Raw genomic sequence first — 20,656 nt, 5'->3', positions numbered from 1 at the left:
CAATCCAACCCACTTCTCCAAAGTGGGCTGGCTCAGGGTGGAGGACAGAGTAAAACAACTTGCACTGAGCCTGGTCTATAAAATCCGCTACACCTCCTTGATACCGAAGTACATGTCAAACTACTTCCTTAACGTAAATGACCACCATAACCACAAGACCAGGGGGAGCTCCACAAACCACGTTAAACCCAGATTCCGATCTAACAAAGGTCTTAACTCATTCTCTTTCTATGCCACATCAATGTGGAATGCACTCCCAACAGGTATAAAAGTAAGTGCATCTCTATATTCCTTCAAAAGCGCTCTAAAACAACACCTCCAGGCAACTTCAACACTTTACTAATACCCTCCTCCATTCACATCCCATCTCCCCGGATTATAAACAACTCAAAAGTACTTCTAATGTATATACTTGTTCTTATGCTATGTGAACTCACTATGTTCTCTGCTGGCTGTACATATCCTACTAAATAAGACCTACACTGTTTCAATGTCCACATTTCTCTGTTGATGCAATTGTTGATGACTGAAGTTCTGATATCAACCAAAGCTCCTCATCCCACCCCCCGGATTGTAAATAATGTAAATAATTCAATGTACATACTATGATGATTAACTTGTGTGATGACTGTATTATGTTGATAGTATATATTTGTACCATGAATTGATTAACGTGGACCCCGACTTAAACAAGTTGAAAAACTTATTGGGGTGTTACCATTTAGTGGTCAATTGTACGGAATATGTACTGTACTGTGCAATCTACTAATAAAAGTATCAATCAATCAATCAATCAATCAATCAATAACATTTTCTATGCAGCTCTTTTTATCGCATTTAGTGAGTAGTGCAAGTATACCTAATGAAATGTGTTTGTGTGTGCGCATGTCTAAAACTATATATATATATATATATATATATATATATATATATCAATCATACTTGCCAACACTCCGGGATTTTCCGGGAGACTCCCGAAATTCAGCACCTCTCCCGAAAACCTCCCGGGACAAATTTTCCCCCGAAAATCTCCCGAAATTCAGACGGAGCTGGAGGCCACGCCCCCTCCAGCTCCACAAGGACCTGAGTGACGTGTATAAAGAGCGTATTTGCCCAATGACGTTATAACTGTAGAATGATCAAGGGCGAGGTCTTGGTTTCTTATGTGGGTTTATTTGTTAGGCAGTTTCATTAACGTCCTCCCAGCGCAGTAACAACACACAACAACAGCAGTCACCTTTACGTCTACCACTCTACCGTAAGGCAGTTCGTCTGCTGTAAACAGCATGTGACACTCTTAAACAGGACAATACTGACATCTACTGTACATGCACAGCAACACCTCCAGGTAACTTCAACCCTTTACTTATCCTCCTACATTCACATCCCATCTCCCCGGATTGTAAATAATCGAATGTATTTCTAATGTATATACTTGTTCTTATGCTATGTGAACTCACTATGTTCTCTGCTGGCTGTACATATCCTACTAAGTAAGACCTACACTGTTTCAATGTCCATTTCTCAATTGTTGATGACTGAAGTACTGATATCAACCAAAGCTCCTATCCCACCCCCCGGATTGTAAATAATTCAATGTACATACTATGATGATTAACCTGTGTGATGACTGTATTATGTTGATAGTATATATTTGTACCATGAATTGATTAACGTGGACCCCGACTTAAACAAGTTGAAAAACGTATTGGGGTGTTACCATTTAGTGGTCAATTGTACGGAATATGTACTGAACTGTGCAATCTACTAATAAAAGTATCAATCAATCAATCAATCAATAACATTTTCTATGCAGCTCTTTTTATCGCATTTAGTGAGTAGTGCAAGTATACCTAATGAAATGTGTTTGTGTGTGCGCATGTATATAACTATATATATACATATATATACCAATCATACTTGCCAACACTCCGGGATTTACCGGAAGACTCCCGAAATTCAGCGCCTCTCCTGAAAATCTCCCGGGACAAATTTTCTCCCGAGAATCTCCCGAAATTCAGGCGGAGCTGGAGGCCACGCCCCCTCCAGCTCCACGAGGACCTGAGTGACGTGTATAAAGAGCGTATTTGCCCAATGACGTTATAGCTGTAGAATGATCGAGGGCGAGTTCTTGGTTTCTTATGTGGGTTTATTTGTTAGGCAGTTTCATTAACGTCCTCCCAGCGCGGTAACAACACACAACAACAGCAGTCACCTTTACGTCTACCACTCTACCGTAAGGCAGTTCGTCTGCTGTAAACAGCATGTGACACTCTTAAACAGGACAATACTGCCATCTACTGTACATGCACAGCAACACCTCCAGGCAACTTCAACCCTTTGTTAATCCTCCTACATTCACATCCAATCTCCCAGGATTGTAAATAATCGAATGTATTTCTAATGTATATACTTGTTCTTATGCTATGTGAACTCACTATGTTCTCTGCTGGCTGTACATATCCTACTAAGTCACGTACACTGTTTCAATGTCCACATTTCTCAATTGTTGATGACTGAAGTACTGATATCAACCAAAGCTCCTCATCCCACCCCCCGGATTGTAAATAATTCAATGTACATACTATGATGATTAACTTGTGTGATGACTGTATTATGTTGATAGTATATATTTGTTCCATGAATTGATTTACGTAGACCCCGACTTAAACAAGTTGAAAAACGTATTGGGGTGTTACCATTTAGTGGTCAATTGTACGGAATATGTACTGTACTGTGCAATCTACTAATAAAAGTATCAATCAATCAATCAATCAATTAATGAATATGTGACAATAACATATAGTTTAGAAAGTGCAGTGCACAACTGCACACACAACAGCTGTAAATATACTCCTCCCCTCTTAACCACGCCCCCGCCCCAAAAACATGCCCCCCCAGCCCCACCCCCCACCTACCGAAATTGGAGGTCTCAAGGTTGGCAAGTATGATATATATATACATTATATAGGTGTATGTGTGTGTGTGTGTGTGTGTGTGTGTGTGTGTGTGTGCACAGCGTCTCTTTTTATTAAAGGCTTGCCTTGTGTGTGACAGATATGGCGCCAAAGGAAATGCGGTGAGGTTGGAAGTTGTTGTTTACACTGGAAAAGAAGGAAAGAGCTCCCAGGGATGTCCGATAGCCAAATGGGTATGTAAACAAACCACATCCCCCAAACAATCCCCTTTGTTGCCCTGTATTTTTTTGCGTTATTTGCATTTTTATTAGTGTTTTTGGTGTGTGTACTTACACCTTTGAAGTTTTTAACTGATAATTGTGATGGCAACAATAACAACAGCAAAACGTCCTTATCGTTGAGAGTGGTACCGACAGTTGCTCTGATAAAATGATATTTGTACTTCACAAGTACTAATAAGTAGTCATAAAACATTACCCCTGCTTAAAGGCCTACTGAAATGAGATTTTCTTATTTAAACGGGGATAGCAGGTCCATTCTATGTGTCATACTTGATCATTTCGCGATATTGCCATATTTTTGCTGAAAGGATTTAGTAGAGAACATCCACGATAAAGTTCGCAACTTTTGGTCGCTAATAAAAAAGCCTTGCCTGTACCGGAAGTAGCAGACGATGTGCGCGTGACGTCACGGGTTGTGGAGCTCCTCACATCCTCACATTGTTTATAATCATGGCCACCAGCAGCGAAAGCGATTCGGACCGAGAAAGGAACGATTTCCCTATTAATTTGAGCGAGGATGAAAGATTCGTGGATGAGGAAAGTTAGAGTGAACGACTAGAAGAAAAAAAAAGACTAGAGGGCAGTGGGAGTGATTCAGATGTTATTAGATACATTTACTAGGATAATTCTCTAAAATCCCTTATCTGCTTATTGTGTTACTAGTGTTTTAGTGAGATTATATGGTCGTACCTGTACAACCCGAAGGTCGGCCCCGCACTTTTCTTCAGCACCAGTCGACGGGTGGTGGCGATGCCCATCTCTGCCCTTCGCAAGGGACCCTCTTCGAAACACGATCTTTCGAAATCATCGCTGCACAATACACTGTACATAGCTCGGTTGGTAAAGGCTTGCAGGTTCGATTCCCACTTCCGCCATCCTAGCCACTGTCGTTGTGTCCTTGGGCAAGACACTTTACCCACCTGCTCCCAGTGCCACCCACACTGGTTTGAATGTAACTTAGATATTGGGTTTCACTATGTAAAGCGCTTTGAGTCACTAGAGAAAAGCGCTATATAAATATAAATCACTTCACTTCACTACTTTGTGTGTGTGGTCCAATCCAACCATGTTCGCTTGACATCTCTGCTCCATAGGAAAGCTTGACTGTCATCTTTCAGGAATGTAAACAATGAAACACCGGCTGTGTTTGTGTTGCTAAAGCCGGCCGCAATACACCGCTTCCCACCTACGGCTTTCTTCTTTGACGTCTCCATTGTTCATTGAACAAATTGCAAAAGATTCAGCAACACAGATGTCCAGAATACTGTGGAATTTGGCGATAAAAACAGACGACTTAATAGCTGGGAAATGATGCTGGAACAAGATGTCCTCGACAATCCGTGACGTCACGCGCACGCGTCATCATACCGAGACGTTTCAGCAGGATATTTCGGCGCAAAATTTAAAATTGCAATTTAGTAAACTAACTTGGCCGTATTGGCATGTGTTGCAATGTTAATATTTCATCATTGATATATAAACTATCAGACTGCGTGGTCGCTAGTAGTGGCTTTCAGTAGGCCTTTAAAGGGGAACATTATCACAATTTCAAAAGGATTAAAAACAATAATAAACAGTTCCCAGTGGCTTGTTATATTTTTCAAATTTTTTTTCAAAATTTTACCGGTTCTGGAATATCCCTAAAAAAAGCTTTATAGTGCCTTTTTTTCGCTCTCTGCGAAGACACTGGCCATTTCCCTGTGACGTCATACAGTGCTGCCAATGTAAACAAACAATGGGAATACCACAGCAAGATATAGCGACATTAGATCGGATTCAAACTCGGATTTCAGCGATTTAAGCGATTCAACAGATTACGCATGTATTGAAACGGATGGTTGGAGTATGAAAGTATTGAAGAAGAAACTGAAGCTATTGAGCGAATAGCTATTGACGCTATTCATAGCCATAGCATGGCCGAATAGCTGCGTTAGCATCGCCGGTAAAATGTGCGGACCAAACGATCAGGACTTAATATAGTTGCAAATGCATCTGCAGGTTATCCATACATCTCTGTGCCATGTCTGTCTTAGCACTGCCGGTAAATAGCATGTTAGCATCGATTAGCGTAGCATGTTAACATCGATTAGCTGGCAGTCACGCCGCGACCAAATATGTCTGATTAACACATAAGTCAACAACATCAACAAAACTCACCTTTGTGATTTCGTTGACTTTATCGTTGCAAATGCATCTGCAGGTTATCCATACATCTCTGTGCCATGTCTGCTTTAGCACCGCCGGTAAATAGCATGTTAGCATCGATTAGCTGGCAGTCACGCCGCGACCAAATATGTCTGATTAGCACATAAGTCAACAACATCAACAAAACTCACCTTTGTGATTTCGTTGACTTTATGGTTGCAAATGCATCTGCAGGTTATCTATACATCTCTGTGCCATGTCTGTCTTAGCATCGCCGGTAAAATGTGGAGACACTCTGGCACATTCAATGGGGGTCTGGCGGCAGACACTTTCTCATCTTGGGGCCAGTGGTGCAACTTGAATCCCTCCCTGTTAGTGTTGTTACAACCTCCGACAACACACCGACGAGGCATGATGTCTCCAAGGTTACAAAAAATAGTAAAAAAAACGGAAAATAACAGAGCTGAGACCCGGTGTTTGTAATGTGTTGAAAATGAAAATGGTGGGTGTGTTACCTCGGCGACGTCACATTCTGACGTCATCGGCAAAAGAGCCATAAACAGAAAGGCGTTTAATTCGCCAAAATTCACCCGTTTGGAGTTCGGAAATCGGTTAAAAAAACATATGGTCTTTTTTCTGCACCATCAAGGTATATATTGACGCTTACATAGGTCTGCTGATAATGTTCCCCTTTAAAGCATGCATATAAAACCCTATTGGAGGTGTTTGGATGTTTTTTAACGGGCTCTAAAGACAGAATTGAGCGGCTCATATAGGCTCCATTGGAAGCAGACTTTCGATCGCATTTATTTCATATTTAAAATGAAAAAATAAACCAAAAACATCAATGGTCATGCCTTTCATAATGATTGTGAACTATTGGCAAAATGTCAAAGAAGAAAATGCAGTTCTCCTTTAAGGCCCTCGAAGGTAGAAGAGTGAACGCCCATTTCCAATCACTTGACAGGTGATCCGACGAGGCAGCGAGGAAGAGAAGCTGCTGTGTTTAGTCCGGCAAAGGCCAGGGCACCGCTGTGACACCGCAGTGTTGGTTATCCTCATCCTGGCCTGGGAGGGAATCCCCCGGCCGGTGGCGGACCACCTGTACCAGGAGCTCACAGAGACCCTCTTTAAATACGGCTCCCCCACCAGCCGCCGCTGCGCCCTCAATGAAGAGTGAGTGTTTCCGCACCTTCCTTCCAGTTACACAATCTTTTTTTTTGACATCTCACTCTTTTTTTTGTCCTCCACAGTCGTACATGTGCATGCCAGGGGTTGGACCCGGATACCTGCGGAGCGTCATTTTCTTTTGGCTGCTCGTGGAGTATGTACTTTAACGGCTGTAAGTTCGCCCGCAGCAAAGTGCCGCGCAAATTCCGCCTGCTTGGCGACTACCGGGATGAGGTGAGAGAGGGATTCGCTGTACTTTGGACTACGGATGAGTTCTGTCGAATCAATCATTTTAAATGACTTTTAGGAGGAGAAGATCGAGAAAAACCTCCAGGGTCTCGCCACTGACCTTGCACCGCTCTATAAGAGCCTTGCCCCTGAAGCCTTCCAGAACCAGGTATGTCTAGAAGTGGGCAGTTTCTCACGGTAGGTTTACCCTGACTTCCCTGAAATGCAGAAATCACACAACGATCGTGGCAGCCTAAAAAATACACTAAAATAATACACAACGATATAAACTACGAGGGCTGTAACGATTGATCGATAGATCGATTTATATTCCTAGATTTCAAGTATATCGATCTGTGCTCGGCAAGTTTACCATCTGGAAGATAGGTATCGATCCAGGATCGTTTTAAAAGAAAATCAATTGATTTTATCTATTCTAGAAAAAGAAAAGTATTTGATTTATTAACAGTCGATCTCCAGCCAGGCTTTTAAAAAAAATAGACCTAAAAATGAGTGATCATCAATCTTCACCAAGACGTCACTTAAATGACATTCACGGTACCGGAGGGTCTTGTGAGATGACGCTGGCTGCTGCAAGATCATTATTATGAAAATATGACCGAGAGGAAGGCGAGAAACACTTTTTATTTCAACAGACTCTCGCGCCGTACCTTCCGTCAAAACTCTAAAGGCCGACTGCACATTTCCTATCTTCACAATAAAAGCCCTGCTTCATGCTGCCTGCGCTAACTAAATACAGAGTCTCGGAAAACTGGCGTGCACAAGCGATCCCTCAGAAAACTGGCGTGCACATCACTTGTGCACGCCAGCTTTCTGAGACTCTTATTTAGTTAGCGCAGGCAGCATGAAGCAGGGCTTTTATTGTGAAGATAGGAAATGTGCAGTCGGCCTTTAGAGTTTTGACGGAAGGGACGTCGCGAGAGTCTGTTGAAATAAAAAGTGTTTTTCGCCTTCCTCTCTGTCATTTTTTCATAATAATGAACTGGCAGCAGCCAGCGTCATCTCACAAGACCCTCGGGTGCCGTGAATGTCAATCAAGCAAGCTACGGAATTTGCCGCCAATGTTTTTCTTGTAAAGTGTATGGAAGCTGGATGAATTAGATGCCAAAAAGCAACCACTTTCATGTGGTATTGTACAGAAAGGACAACTTTTTTTCTCCTCCATTTGAAAATGTGGGCGTTATCATCATTACTGTCTGATTCCAATCAATGCAAGTCATCAGAATCAGGTAATACACCAACTTATATTCTTGTCTTTGTGAAAGAAAGACATCTATATGTGTTACACATGCTTGTATTATCATTAAACACATTTAACTTGTTTACAAAAATGTCTCTTTCATAAATAAATAAATATAAATGATATATATAAATGAGGTAGATCCCGTCGAGTTGGTCAATTGAAAAGTAGCTCGCCTGCAGAAAAAGTGTGGGCACCCCTGACCTAATCTAATAAAGTTTTTAACAAAAATAGTCAATCAATCAATCAATCAATGTTTACTTATATAGCCCTAAATCACTAGTGTCTCAAAGCGCACTCAAAAAGTTGAGGAATGAATGAAAAAAATTTAACTGAAACTTACCACTGCGGCTGAATAACTAAATAATCAAAATCACTCTGCTGAGGAGGAAGAAAGGAAAACTCAAAATATTCACAAAGGGGTTCAGGATCAAGGGACATAAGCACGAGACAAGGCAAGGCATGGACAAGGACGCTAGAGAGCACGAATAAAGGAGACAATCTGGCACAGAACAAAGGAAGGAGTGAGCTTATAAAACACATGAAGGTAATAGGGAACAGCTGGAAACAATCAGAGAACAGGGATGACGTCAGACTGATGACACAAACAAAAGGAAGGGCAAGTGACTTGAAACGAGAGGAGAGTTACTTTTCAAATTAAAACCATAAGACAGAAAAACCCCAAAACAAGACATGTGTGACACATGCTTCCGCACACTTGGGACGCTCTCCTTCGTTGGCGACGCCAGGGCGAAGAACCGTATACCCTATGACCGGGTCAGAACTTTATTGAGCGGGTAAATCCACTGTTAAAATGTTGGTTACGTACCTTTATTGAAAAGATGTTGAAAAGAGGAGCAGAAAAGGTTTTCCTCTTGTTCATTCAACCTGAAGTGTTGGTTGCACTTTATTCAATTAAGAGGATACAATGTTACAAGCAGTAGAAAATGGATGGATGGATGTTCAGTATCCAGTACACTAGTTGAATTTTGTTTGCCAAAAAGTTACTGAATTGATTTCAACTCACTACATCGTTACAGATTGTATCGTATCGGTCTTTTTTTTTTTTTTTTGTCCCATCCAGCTACTCAGGCAAATCATATTGTTGACGTTGATGCCCATATTTGCTGTAGAGATTTAACTTACAAAGGAAATTTGTGGGATACGTCTCTTGTTGCCCTATTTGTATTTGACTTTAATAAATGGACATTGTGGAGAGGGGCGTGTTTCACGCGTCTCTTGCGGCCGGGGTGTGTGCAGGGGCTGGCCATGAAGCAGCCAACAGGTGAGTGGATACCTCAGCTGGAACGAGTTATCTAATCATCTGTTCCCTTTATTAGCAGCGCTGGAGACCATCGGGGGGGGGGGGGGGGGGACGAACGAGAGAGCAGACCGCTGAAAAGCTGGAGAAGAGACTAAACAAACATTGATTGTTGTAAAGAACATAAAACGGTGTCAAGCCTGCATCCTGAGACTGTGTGGTACTGTTGGCCAAAGAAACCCGGGGCAGACGAAGGAAACCTCCACAACTGGCGCCCAACTTGGGACGGACCACGACAATGTCCACCACAACACCCCTGGAGGCGCTCCGGCAAGTGCTGGCCGAGGTATCGGCAGCGAGCCGGCAGCAGACCCAGCTGATCCAGCAGCTAATGGACAGAGCCACGGTAGGAGCGGGAGCAACAGCCATCACGCAGCGAGTGGGGGAGGCAGAAGACCCCCCCCACACATTTTTGGACATTTTCGAGGCCACATCAACCTCATGCAGATGGCCGGAGGCAGAGTGGGGAGTGAAGCTGCTGCCGCTTCTGATAGGGAAGGCGCAGCAGGCGGCGTTGAGTCACCCGGCAGCCGCCCAAATGGAGTACGCGAACCTGCGCCACGCCATCCTGGATTGGGTCGGGAGCAGCCCGGAGAATCACAGAAGGAAGTTCCGGGCGATGAAGTTGGGCCAAGAGGACCGCCCCTTCGTCCTGGCGCAGCAGATGCGAGACGCGGCAACCCGGTGGCTCAAGCCGAACAAGCAAGATCCCGGAGTGGTGGAAAAAATATTGCTGGCGCAGTTCATCGACGCCCTCCCGCTCAGGACAGCCGCGTGGGTGAGGAGTCACCCGGCAGCCGCCCGGATGCAGTACGCGAACCTGCGCCACGCCATCCTGGATCGGGTCGGCAGCAGCCCGGAGGATCACAGAAGGAAGTTCCGGGCGTTGAAGTTGGGCCAAGAGGACCGCTCCTTCGTCCTGGCGCAGCAGATGCGAGACGCGGCAACCCGGTGGCTCAAGCCGAACAAGCAAGATCCCGGAGTGGTGGAAAAAATATTGCTGGCGCAGTTCATCGACGCCTCCCCGCTCAGGACAGCCGCGTGGGTGAGGTGCCACCGCCCTGCTGACGTAAAAGCAGCAGTGACACTGGCCGAAGACCACCTAGAGGTCCAGGAGGAAGCAACGACAAAAACAGCCGAAAGGCCCATCCCAGCACCGTGCCGACGACTCACGCCACCGGACGGGACGGCATTGGAGCGGCGCCCTCACCTGGCCGGAGAACGTGGAAGCACGGAGCAGGTCCCCTCCTCGAACAATCAACACGCACACACACATACACATCCAACAAGGGGGGGGGGGACCGAGGATATAATAGTCTGTCTCCTTGTCTGTTTCAGGGTACCAGTGCTGTCCAGAGAGGGCTTCCCTCGCAGATGGCGCCTCAGACACCCGGGCCGGTGTGCTGGGGTTGCGGTCAACCCGGTCACGTTCGCCGGGAGTGCTCCTTGATGGAGGTGGGGCAGGTGATGCGGGTTGTCGGGGCCCCAGCACCCGCCCCCGATTCGGGGGTGACATACTGTGTCCCGGTAAGAATACAAGGGAGTACATACCGGGCGATGGTGGATTCGGGCCGTAAACGGTCCATGATTCACCAAAACCTGGTTCGACCCGGGGTGTTGAGGCAGGCGACACGGGGAAGAATCAGGTGTATTCATGGGGATGTGCACGAGTACCCGATTGTGCCAGTGGAAATTTGGTATGAGGGTCAAAAGCATAGTGTCAAGGTTGCCGCAAGCACGCACCTTACGCAGCTGATCATTTTAGAAACGAATTGGCCGGGGTTTAACCAGTTAGTGACACAATGTGTGGGGATGCGTTCACGGACTGTAGGACAGGGGAATATCCGCGCAGTACTCGCTGGCGTCGCGGATTCATCTGGCGCTGCATAGCGGGAACCGGCGGGGGCTTCGCTGTAAGCCCCACCGGCCCTCCGTTGTCAACCCACAAAAGGATTTTCCCCATGAGCAGTCCGGCGATGAAACTTCCCCCACTTTGTGATTATTAGAGATAAATTATACAGAGTGAGCCGTGACACTCAAACAGGTGAGGAGTCCACCCAGTTGTTGGTGCCAAAAACCCACCGGGAAATGGTTTTCCAGGCAGGGCACTGCAATCCCCTCGCTGGCACTTGGGGTACGACAAAACACTCAATCGGGTCATGGTCCGTTTCTATTGGCCAGGCATCCTGGCAGACGTGCGCCGCTGGTACGCGGCCTGCCCGGACTGTCAGCTGGTTAACCCGGCGGGCTATCCCAAAAGCCCCTTTGCGCCCATTACCACTTATGGAGGTCCCGTTCGAAAGAATTGGGATGGACCTCAACGGACCATTTCACCCGAGCACACGGGGATATCGTTTTGTGTTAGTCCTGGTGGATTACGCAACACGCTATCCCGAAGCAGTGCCCCTGCGCTCCATCTCTGCCAAGAGTGTAGCACAAGCACTGTTTCAGGTCATCTCCCGAGTCGGAATCCCGAAAGAGATTCTGACAGACCAAGGCACATAAAGGACGTGCCTTGGTTATTCGAGTTATTATACGGCAGGAAGCTGCGCGGCGTATTGGACCTAATTAAAAAAAGCTGGGAGGAGGGTTTAAGCCGCAGTAAAAATTAAATACAATACTTTATGGATCTGCGAGCAAAACTTGTCACGCGAAAATTTGCTCCGCGCCCAGCAAAATTTTCACCGGGAGAAAAAAGTACTTGTACTACTACCAACTTCCAGCTCCAAATTACTAGCGAAGTGGCAAGGACCTTTTGAGGTCACACGGCAGGTAAATGATGCGGACTACGAGGTTCGGCGCTCGGACCGAGGGGGAGGCTTTCAAATTTACCATGTAAACCTACTGAAAGCATGGAGAGAGGCGGTGCCTGTCTCCATGGTGACGGTAGTGAGCGAGGAGGAGGAGTTGGGGCCAGAGATTCCGCGCTCCGCCTCTTCTTCTCCTCTTCCCTGTGATGACCAGCTCACCTTGGCTCAGAGAGCGGAGGTTGCTGGGTTTCAGCGGCGCTACCCGGATGTGTTCTCCTCGTGGCCCGGGCGCACGGATCTCATCCGACATCCTATTGAGACCAGCCCGGGGATTACGGTGCGGTCTCGGCCATACAGGCTCCCCGAGCACAAACGCTAAATAGTTCGGGACGAATTAAAAACCATGCTGGAGTTGGGGGTAATAGAAGAATCCCACAGTGCGTGGTGTTCTAGTGGGGAAGAAAGATGGGTCTGTACGCTTCTGTGTGGATCACCGCAAGGTGAATGAGGTGTCACGTTTCGACGTGTACCCAACGCCTCGGGTCGACGAGCTCCTGGATCGGCCGGGCACTGCTCGGTTTTTCACGACAATGTTTTTAACCAAGGGCTGCTGGCAGATTCCCTAATCACCAGAGTCCCGGGAAAAAAACGAACGAGAGAGCAGACCGCTGAAAAGCTGGAGAAGAGACTAAACAAACATTGATTGTTGTAAAGAAAATAAAACGGTGCCAAACCTGCATCCTGAGACTGTGTGGTACTGAAGAAACCCGGGGCAGACGAAGGAAACCTCCACAGATTAATGTTTGGCGCAGCAGGAGGGGATAGAAAGAGGGGGAAAAAAGAAGACAGGGGGAAATTGCAGGGACAAGAGAGTGCGATAAGACAGAGACAACGACAACAACACCACAAATAACAAAAACAGAACAACATCAGCAAATACAATATGTACAAATATGAAAAGTGATGGCAAAGAAGCAGTTAGTGAAGTAAATATTATTAACAAAGAAATGACAATGACAATTATTACATTACAAAGGGAGCAAAACAAATTCCATTAGAAATAGCACTATCGGTAATGAATAATTACCTCTATTATCCATCCATCCATTTTCTACCACTTGTCCCGTGTTATCAACAATACAATTGTTTCAAATGCAACAATTCATGTATGTGATGATAAGTTCAATTACAAAAGAAAGCATATATAAATGGAGGGGAAGAAAGGGAAGCAAACTGTATTAACCTTGTAGATTGTTATATTAACAATAAGTTAAGCTAACAGATCGTATTGTTTGAAAAAAATAATATCGTCCCTGAATCGTGTATCGGCAACCACAAATTCTTAATCGAATAGAATCGTTGTCAAAACGAATCGTTACACCTCTATAAACTGCATTATAAAAGATTACAAAATGCGGCTGCTAGACTTTTGACAAGAACAAGAAAGTTTGATCACATTACGCCTGTACTGTATATACCTTTATATACATATATACATACATATATACCTATACTGTATATACCTTTATATACATATATACATACATATATACCTGTACTGTATATACCTTTATATACATATATACATACATATATACCTATACTGTATATACCTTTATATACATATATACATACATATATACCTGTACTGTATATACCTTTATATACATATATACCTACATATATACATGTACTGTATATACCTTTATATACATATATACATACATATATACCTGTACTGTATATACCTTTATATACATATATACATACATATATACCTATACTGTATATACCTTTATATACATATATACATACATATATACCTGTACTGTATATACCTTTATATACATATATACCTACATATATACATGTACTGTATATACCTTTATATACATATATACATACATATATACCTGTACTGTATATACCTTTATATACATATATACATACATATATACCTGTACTGTATATACCTTTATATACATATATACATACATATATACCTGTACTGTATATACCTTTATATACATATATACATACATATATACCTGTACTGGCTCACCTGCACTGGCTTCCTGTGCACTTAAGATGTGACTTTAAGGTTTTACTACTTACGTATAAAATACTACACGGTCTAGCTCCATCCTATCTTGCCGATTGTATTGTACCATATGTCCCGGCAAGACTCCGGCTTATTAGTGATTCCCAAAGCCCCAAAAAAGTCTGCGGGCTATAGAGCGTTTTCCGTTCGAGCTCCAGTACTCTGGAATGCCCTCCCGGTAACAGTTCGAGATGCTACCTCAGTAGAAGCATTTAAGTCTCACCTTAAAACTCATCTGTATACTCTAGCCTTTAAATAGACCCCCTTTTTAGACCAGTTGATCTGCCGCTTCTTTTCTTTTTCTCCTCTGTCCCCCCCCTCCCTTGTGGAGGGGGTCCGGTCCGATGACCATGGATGAAGTACTGGCTGTCCAGAGTCGAGACCCAGGATGGACCGCTTGCCTATGTATCGGTTGGGGACATCTCTACGCTGCTGATCCGCCTCCGCTTGGGGTGGTTTCCTGTGGACGGGACTCTCGCTGCTGTCTTGGATCCGCTTTGAACTGAACTCTCGCGGCTGTGTTGGAGCCACTATGGATTGAACTTTCACAGTATCATGTTAGACCCGCTCGACATCCATTGCTTTCGGTCCCCTAGAGGGGGGGGGTTGCCCACATCTGAGGTCCTCTCCAAGGTTTCTCATAGTCAGCATTGTCACTGGCGTCCCACTGGATGTGAATTCTCCCTGCCCACTGGGTGTGAGTTTTCCTTGCCCTTTTGTGGGTTCTTCCGAGGATGTTGTAGTCGTAATGATTTGTGCAGTCCTTTGAGACATTTGTGATTTGGGGCTATATAAATAAACATTGATTGATTGATATGTATTTATTGTTCAAACTATGTATCACTTTGTAACACAAGTCGCTTTGAATATAAAATGATGAGGTGGCTAAGCGGTAGAAAAACGGATGGATGGATGGATTTGAATAGAGAACCAATGCAAAGACAAATATTTTGTCCGCACTGCAGATATTCGCTTGCTGTGGGTCGTCGGCCATGTTTCTAGTTAACATTTGAGCAGAACGCTTCGTGAGCTCCAAGTGGGACTAACTTGTTCCGTTTTGGTGCAGATCTGGATAAAAGTACGGATCAATGTGAATGGACCGACCCAAAATCAAAATGGTACCTCCAGTCCATTTATAATGTCCCATCCATCCATTTTCTACCGCTTATTCCCTTTCGGGGTCGCGGGGGGTGCTGGAGTCTATCTCAGCTGCATTTGGGCAGAAGGCGGGGTACACCCTGGACAAGTCGCCACCTCATCGCAGGGCCAACACATATAGACAGACAACATTCACACACTAGGGCCAATTTAGTGTTGCCAATCAACCTATCCCCAGGTGCATGTCTTTGGAAGTGGGAGGAAGCCGGAGTACCCGGAGGGAACCCACGCAGTCACGGGGAGAACATGCAAACTCCACACAGGAAGATCCCGAGGCTGGATTTGAACCCAGGACTGCAGGACCTTCGTCTTGTGAGGCAGACGCACTAACCCCTCTGCCACCGTGAAGCCCCATTTATAATGTGTTCAAGCTATTTCCATTAAGCAGGAAGTACCTGCGGGCAGCACGGTGGAACAGGGGTTAGTACATGTGCCTCACAATACAAAGGTCATGGGTTTGAATCTTTCTGTGTGGAGTTTGCATGTTCTCCCCGTGACTGCGTGGGTTCCCTCCGGGTACTCCGGCTTCCTCCCACCTCCAAAGACATGCACCTGGGGATAGGTTGATTGGCAACACTAAATGGTCCCTAGTGTGTGAATGTTGTCTGTCTATCTGTGTTGGCCCTGCGATGAGGTGGTGACTTGTCCAGGGTATACCCTTGTCCAGGGTGTACTCCGCCTTCCGCCTGATTGTAGCTGAGTTGGGTGCCAGCGCCCCCCGCAACCCCAAAAGGGAATAAGCGGTAGAAAATGGATGACGACACTTCCGGTATCGGTATGGGCAATACTGGCCGGTATCGGATCGGATCGGTATCGATACCCAAATTTGCGATATCGCCCACCCCTAATAAAATGATGAGGTGGCTAAGCGGTAGTAAAAATGGATGGATGGATTTGAATAGAGAACCAATGCCAAAGACAAATATTTTATCTGCACTGCAGATATTAGCTTGCTGTGGGTCGTCGGTCATGTTTCTTGTTAGAACGCTTCAGGGTTGTACCTCGTGAGCTCCAAGTGGGACAAACTTCTTCCGTTTTGGTGCAGATCTGGATAAAAGTACGGATCAATATGAATGAACCGACCCCAAATCAAAATGGTACCTGCAGTCCATTTATAATGTGTTCAAGCTATTTCCATTAAGCAGGAAGTACCTGCGGGCAGCACGGTGGAGCAGGGGTTAGTACATGTGCCTCACAATACAATGATTCTGGGTTTGAATCTTTCTGTGTGGAGTTTGCATGTTCTCCCCGTGACTGCGTGGGTACTCCGGCTTCCTCCCACCTCCAGAGACATGCACCTGGGGAAAGTTTGATTGGCAACACTAAAATGGCCCAAATGCAGCTGAGATAGGCTCCAGAACCCCCTAGCACCCCCGAAAGGGACAAGCAGTAAAAAATGGCTGGATTGATGGAGGAAGTACTTGCTAACTAACAACAGAAGCACAAATACGGATTTTGTCCAATACTGGATTACATTTTTTGTAGTTCTGTGTACTCTGATTAATTTTGCTGCTTTATTGGGTTTTTCTTTTGCAAATGAACCTCCTAATTACGAGCCCAACCCAACTGTTTCTCAACGTGATCACCTGTGTCAGGTGGAGCACGAGGAGGAAGGAGACGGCTGCCGGCTGGGCTGGAGGGAGGGACGTCCTTTTTCAGGGGTCACGGCCTGCGTGGACTTCTGTGCACACGCTCACAAGGACAACCACAACATGAACAACGGCAGCACTGTGGTAAGCGAGGCCCGTTACCTCGGCTTCTAGGTCGGGTTCGTTCTGTCAGTTGGAATTTTGAATGGGTGGACTTCTTGACGTGGTTCCCTTTCAGGTTTGCACTTTAACAAAGGAGGACAACCGTGCAGTTCGGAATATACCGGAAGATGAGCAGCTCCACGTTCTTCCACTCTACAAGGTCTCTGACAGGGATGAGTTTGGCCGTGTTGAAGGACAGTGGGCCAAGATCCGGACCGGGGCCCTCCAGGTTCTGTCATCCTTTCCAAGAGAGGTGAGTTTTTTTTTGTATTTTTTCATACTTAACACACTTTATTTAAATGCCTACTGAAATGAGATTTTCTTATTCAAACGGGGATAGCAGGTCCATTCTATCTGTCATACTTGATCATTTCGCGATATTGCCATATTGTTGCTGAAAGGATTTATTAGAGAACATCGAGGATAAAGTTCGCAACTTTTGGTCGCTAATAAAAAAAGCCTTGCCTGTACCGGAAGTAGCAGACGATGTGCGCGTGACGTCACGGGTTGTAGGGCTCCTCACATCCTCACATTGTTTACAATCATGGCCACCAGCAGCTAGAGTAATTCGGACCGAGAAAGCGACATTTTACCCATTAATTTGAGCGAGGATGAAAGATTTGTGGATGAGGAAACTTAAAACACATTTACTAGGATAATCCTGTAAAATCCCTTATCTGCCTATTATGTTGCTAGTGTTTTAGTGAGATAAAATAGTACCTGAAAGTCGGAGGGGTGTGTTGACCGCTAGTGTCTCTGAGGGAAGTCACGCAGCTGCAGCGGGACGGAAGCTTCGCTGATGTCTCCGGTAACAGCCGACTTACTACCACAATTTTCTCACCGAAAACTGCCGGTTGACATGTGGTCGGGATCCATGTTCGCTCGACCGCTCCGTTCCGAGGTAAAGCTTCACCTTCGGGAATTTTAACGATGTGCGCGTGACGTCGCGGGTTGTGGAGCTCCTCACATCCTTACATTGTTTAAAATCATGGCCACCAGCCGCGAAAGCGATTCGGAGGGGAATGTTTTCAACACGGGATATTTAAAATTGCAATTTAGTCAACTAAAGCGGCCGTATTGTCATGTGTTGCAATGTTAATATTTCATCATTGATATATAAACCTGCCGGCTCCATAAGTGTTGATGGAAGTAAAGTTTGTCCACAGAAACCCATGCCAGCCTGCCTTCATAGATGTTGCTTTGTGCCCTGGAAACAGACGAGGGCATTCCTCAACATATTACCACACAGTCAGTCGCGTAAAATTGTCCAAAATGTTCCGCTTTGGCTTATTTCATATTTTCTTTTCTCAGGTGCGTCTCTTAGCCGAGCCAGTCAAATCAGCCCGCAAGATGAGGCAGGAAGCTCGTCTCAAAGCTCAAGCTGAGAAACTGGAGAAAAAGCTTGGGTTGACCCCTCTTACACCTGCTAAAGTGAAGAGCGAAACCCCAACCAAAGGTGGTAAGTCAAGTCATTGGTTGTGTTTATAGTAGGTCCCAAAAAGTGATTGTGACTCCCCCAAAAATAACTTGCACCATCATAAACCTTTATTAACTGCATGGGTATTGTTTTAAGAGAATTTTAACATTCAGGGTGACTTAAGACAAGTCAGCTACATACTTTGAGTCTTTTGAACAATCTCAACAGGTGTAAAAATAACGCAAACACTGTCTTTAAAAAAAATGTTTGATTGCCTACTGCAAACATTGCATAGTAGAGATTTAATAGACACTTCCAGATGTAGCGACCAACTGTAGTTACTGACTGGGGTTTTCTGAAGTGTTCCTGAGCCCATGTGGTGATATCCTTTACACACCGATGCGGTACCGCTTTCGTGCAGTAATTTCTCCAGATTCTCTAAACCGTTAGATGATATTACGGATCGTAGATGGTGAAATCCCTGAATTACTTGCAATAGCTTGTTGAGAAATGTTGTTCTTAAACTGTTTGACGATTTGCTCACGCATTTGTTCACAAAGTGGTGACCCTCGCCCCAATCCTTCTTTGTGTATGGAAGCTGCTTTTATACCCAATCATGGCACCCACCTCTATCATCATCGTTCAAAATAAGCGTTTGATGAGCATTCCTCAAAGTTCTCAGTCTTTTTTGCCACTTGTGCCAGCTTTTTTGAAACATGTTGCAGGCATCAAATTCCAAATGAGCTAATATTTGCAAAAACAATAACAATGTTTTCCAGTTTGAACGTTTTGTAGTCTATTAAATTGAACGTAGGTGGAAAAGGATTTGCAAATCAATGTATTTTCTTATTTATTTACGATTTACACAGCTGCCACTGGTTTTGGGTTTTGTATAATAAGATATACAAACAGCTGAAGGATGTCAATTATATTTTTTTATAGATACATTTAATTTAATATTATAAATATATAAGCCCTTATACTATTCTATAGGGATACTACTATTTCTACATACCTTATACTATCTGATACAGTACATTTACTATATTTAATGTTGTCTGTTGTGAATACGTTAATACTATGCAGGAACATCAAGGGCTTGAGGCAGGGAGTCTAAGTGAAGCAGAGACAGGAGCAAACCGACAGGTAAAAGAAAAAAAAGAGTAGCGACATGACAGTGGATATTTTACAACAGATATACATTTTTCAATATAAAATGTTGATACTGTAGTGTACATTACTATCCTTGGTAAATACGTTAATGCCATGCAGGAACATCAAGGGCTTGAAGCAGGGAGTCAAAGTGAAGCAGAGACAGGGAGCAAACCGACAGGTAAAAAGAATAGTAACATGACAGTGGATATTTTACAAGAGTTCACAAAAATGTGGGAAATGGTATTGCTAGGATAAGAATGTGAACTGATATATCTGTATTTGTTATTGTTAAATGTTGCTGTGGATTACCTTCTGTAATGTTGTCTCTGGTAAATACGTTAATGCCATGCAGGAACATCACAGGCTTGAGGCAGGGAGTCAAAGTGCAGGAGAGACAGGGAGCAAACCGACAGGTAAAAAGAGTAACATATACCAGTGGATATTTTACAAGAGTTGACAAAAAGTGGAACTTGGTGTTGCTAACTTGTAGTAAGTGCAGTTTGTTGGCATTGTGACTTTCCATTTCAGGGTGTTCAGAGTAGGGACAGACAGCAGAGAGACTCTGAAGTCAACAGACAGAGGACAGAGCCATATAAGCCGCACCTCAAAACAAGCAAGACACTTCACCCTTGCTCCTGATGGGTCGTGGTTAAGGCCTTGTATGGATGTGTGAATGTGGAAATAATGTCAAAGCGCTTTGATTACCTTGAAAGCAGAAAAGCGCTATACAAGTATAACCCGTTTACTATTATGATGCAGGACAGAAGGGAAGTTGGTGTTTTTATTGCAAAGCAACCAACCAGGACAGACGCACACAATTTTCTGTAAAATCAGAGCCAACCTTTATTAGTTCTAAATGGGAAAGTAGCTAAAGAAAATTTTAAGCACACAAAAATACAAATTGGCACGCTGTCTCTGCGACTGCACAAGAAGGTTTCCCTATAAATGTGCAGTTGCAGACAGCAGGTACTGTCTGGGGAAAATTGTATATATATATATA

The 20,656-nt window shown here is 44.5% G+C and overlaps 1 protein-coding gene across 3 annotated transcripts in view; it reads left to right on the top strand.

Annotated features, from left to right (window-relative positions):
* The window catches only part of tet1 (tet methylcytosine dioxygenase 1), a 146,133-nt gene that overhangs the window by 117,884 nt on the left and 7,593 nt on the right, over positions 1-20,656 (top strand). For all 3 annotated transcript variants that reach the window (XM_061910126.1, XM_061910127.1, XM_061910125.1), the window contains 7 exons: positions 3,058-3,151; positions 6,312-6,520; positions 6,598-6,748; positions 6,822-6,911; positions 16,929-17,066; positions 17,161-17,337; positions 18,396-18,543. In XM_061910126.1, coding sequence (XP_061766110.1) covers positions 3,058-3,151; positions 6,312-6,520; positions 6,598-6,748; positions 6,822-6,911; positions 16,929-17,066; positions 17,161-17,337; positions 18,396-18,543 — 1,007 coding nt within the window. The remainder of the gene's footprint in view (positions 1-3,057; positions 3,152-6,311; positions 6,521-6,597; positions 6,749-6,821; positions 6,912-16,928; positions 17,067-17,160; positions 17,338-18,395; positions 18,544-20,656) is intronic.

The sequence above is a fragment of the Nerophis ophidion genome, linkage group LG09, assembly GCF_033978795.1.
Source record: "Nerophis ophidion isolate RoL-2023_Sa linkage group LG09, RoL_Noph_v1.0, whole genome shotgun sequence".
Classification (NCBI taxonomy): Eukaryota; Metazoa; Chordata; class Actinopteri; order Syngnathiformes; family Syngnathidae; genus Nerophis; species Nerophis ophidion.
Note: the sequence above shows the minus strand (reverse complement) of the source record. Positions and strands in the feature narration are given on the sequence as shown.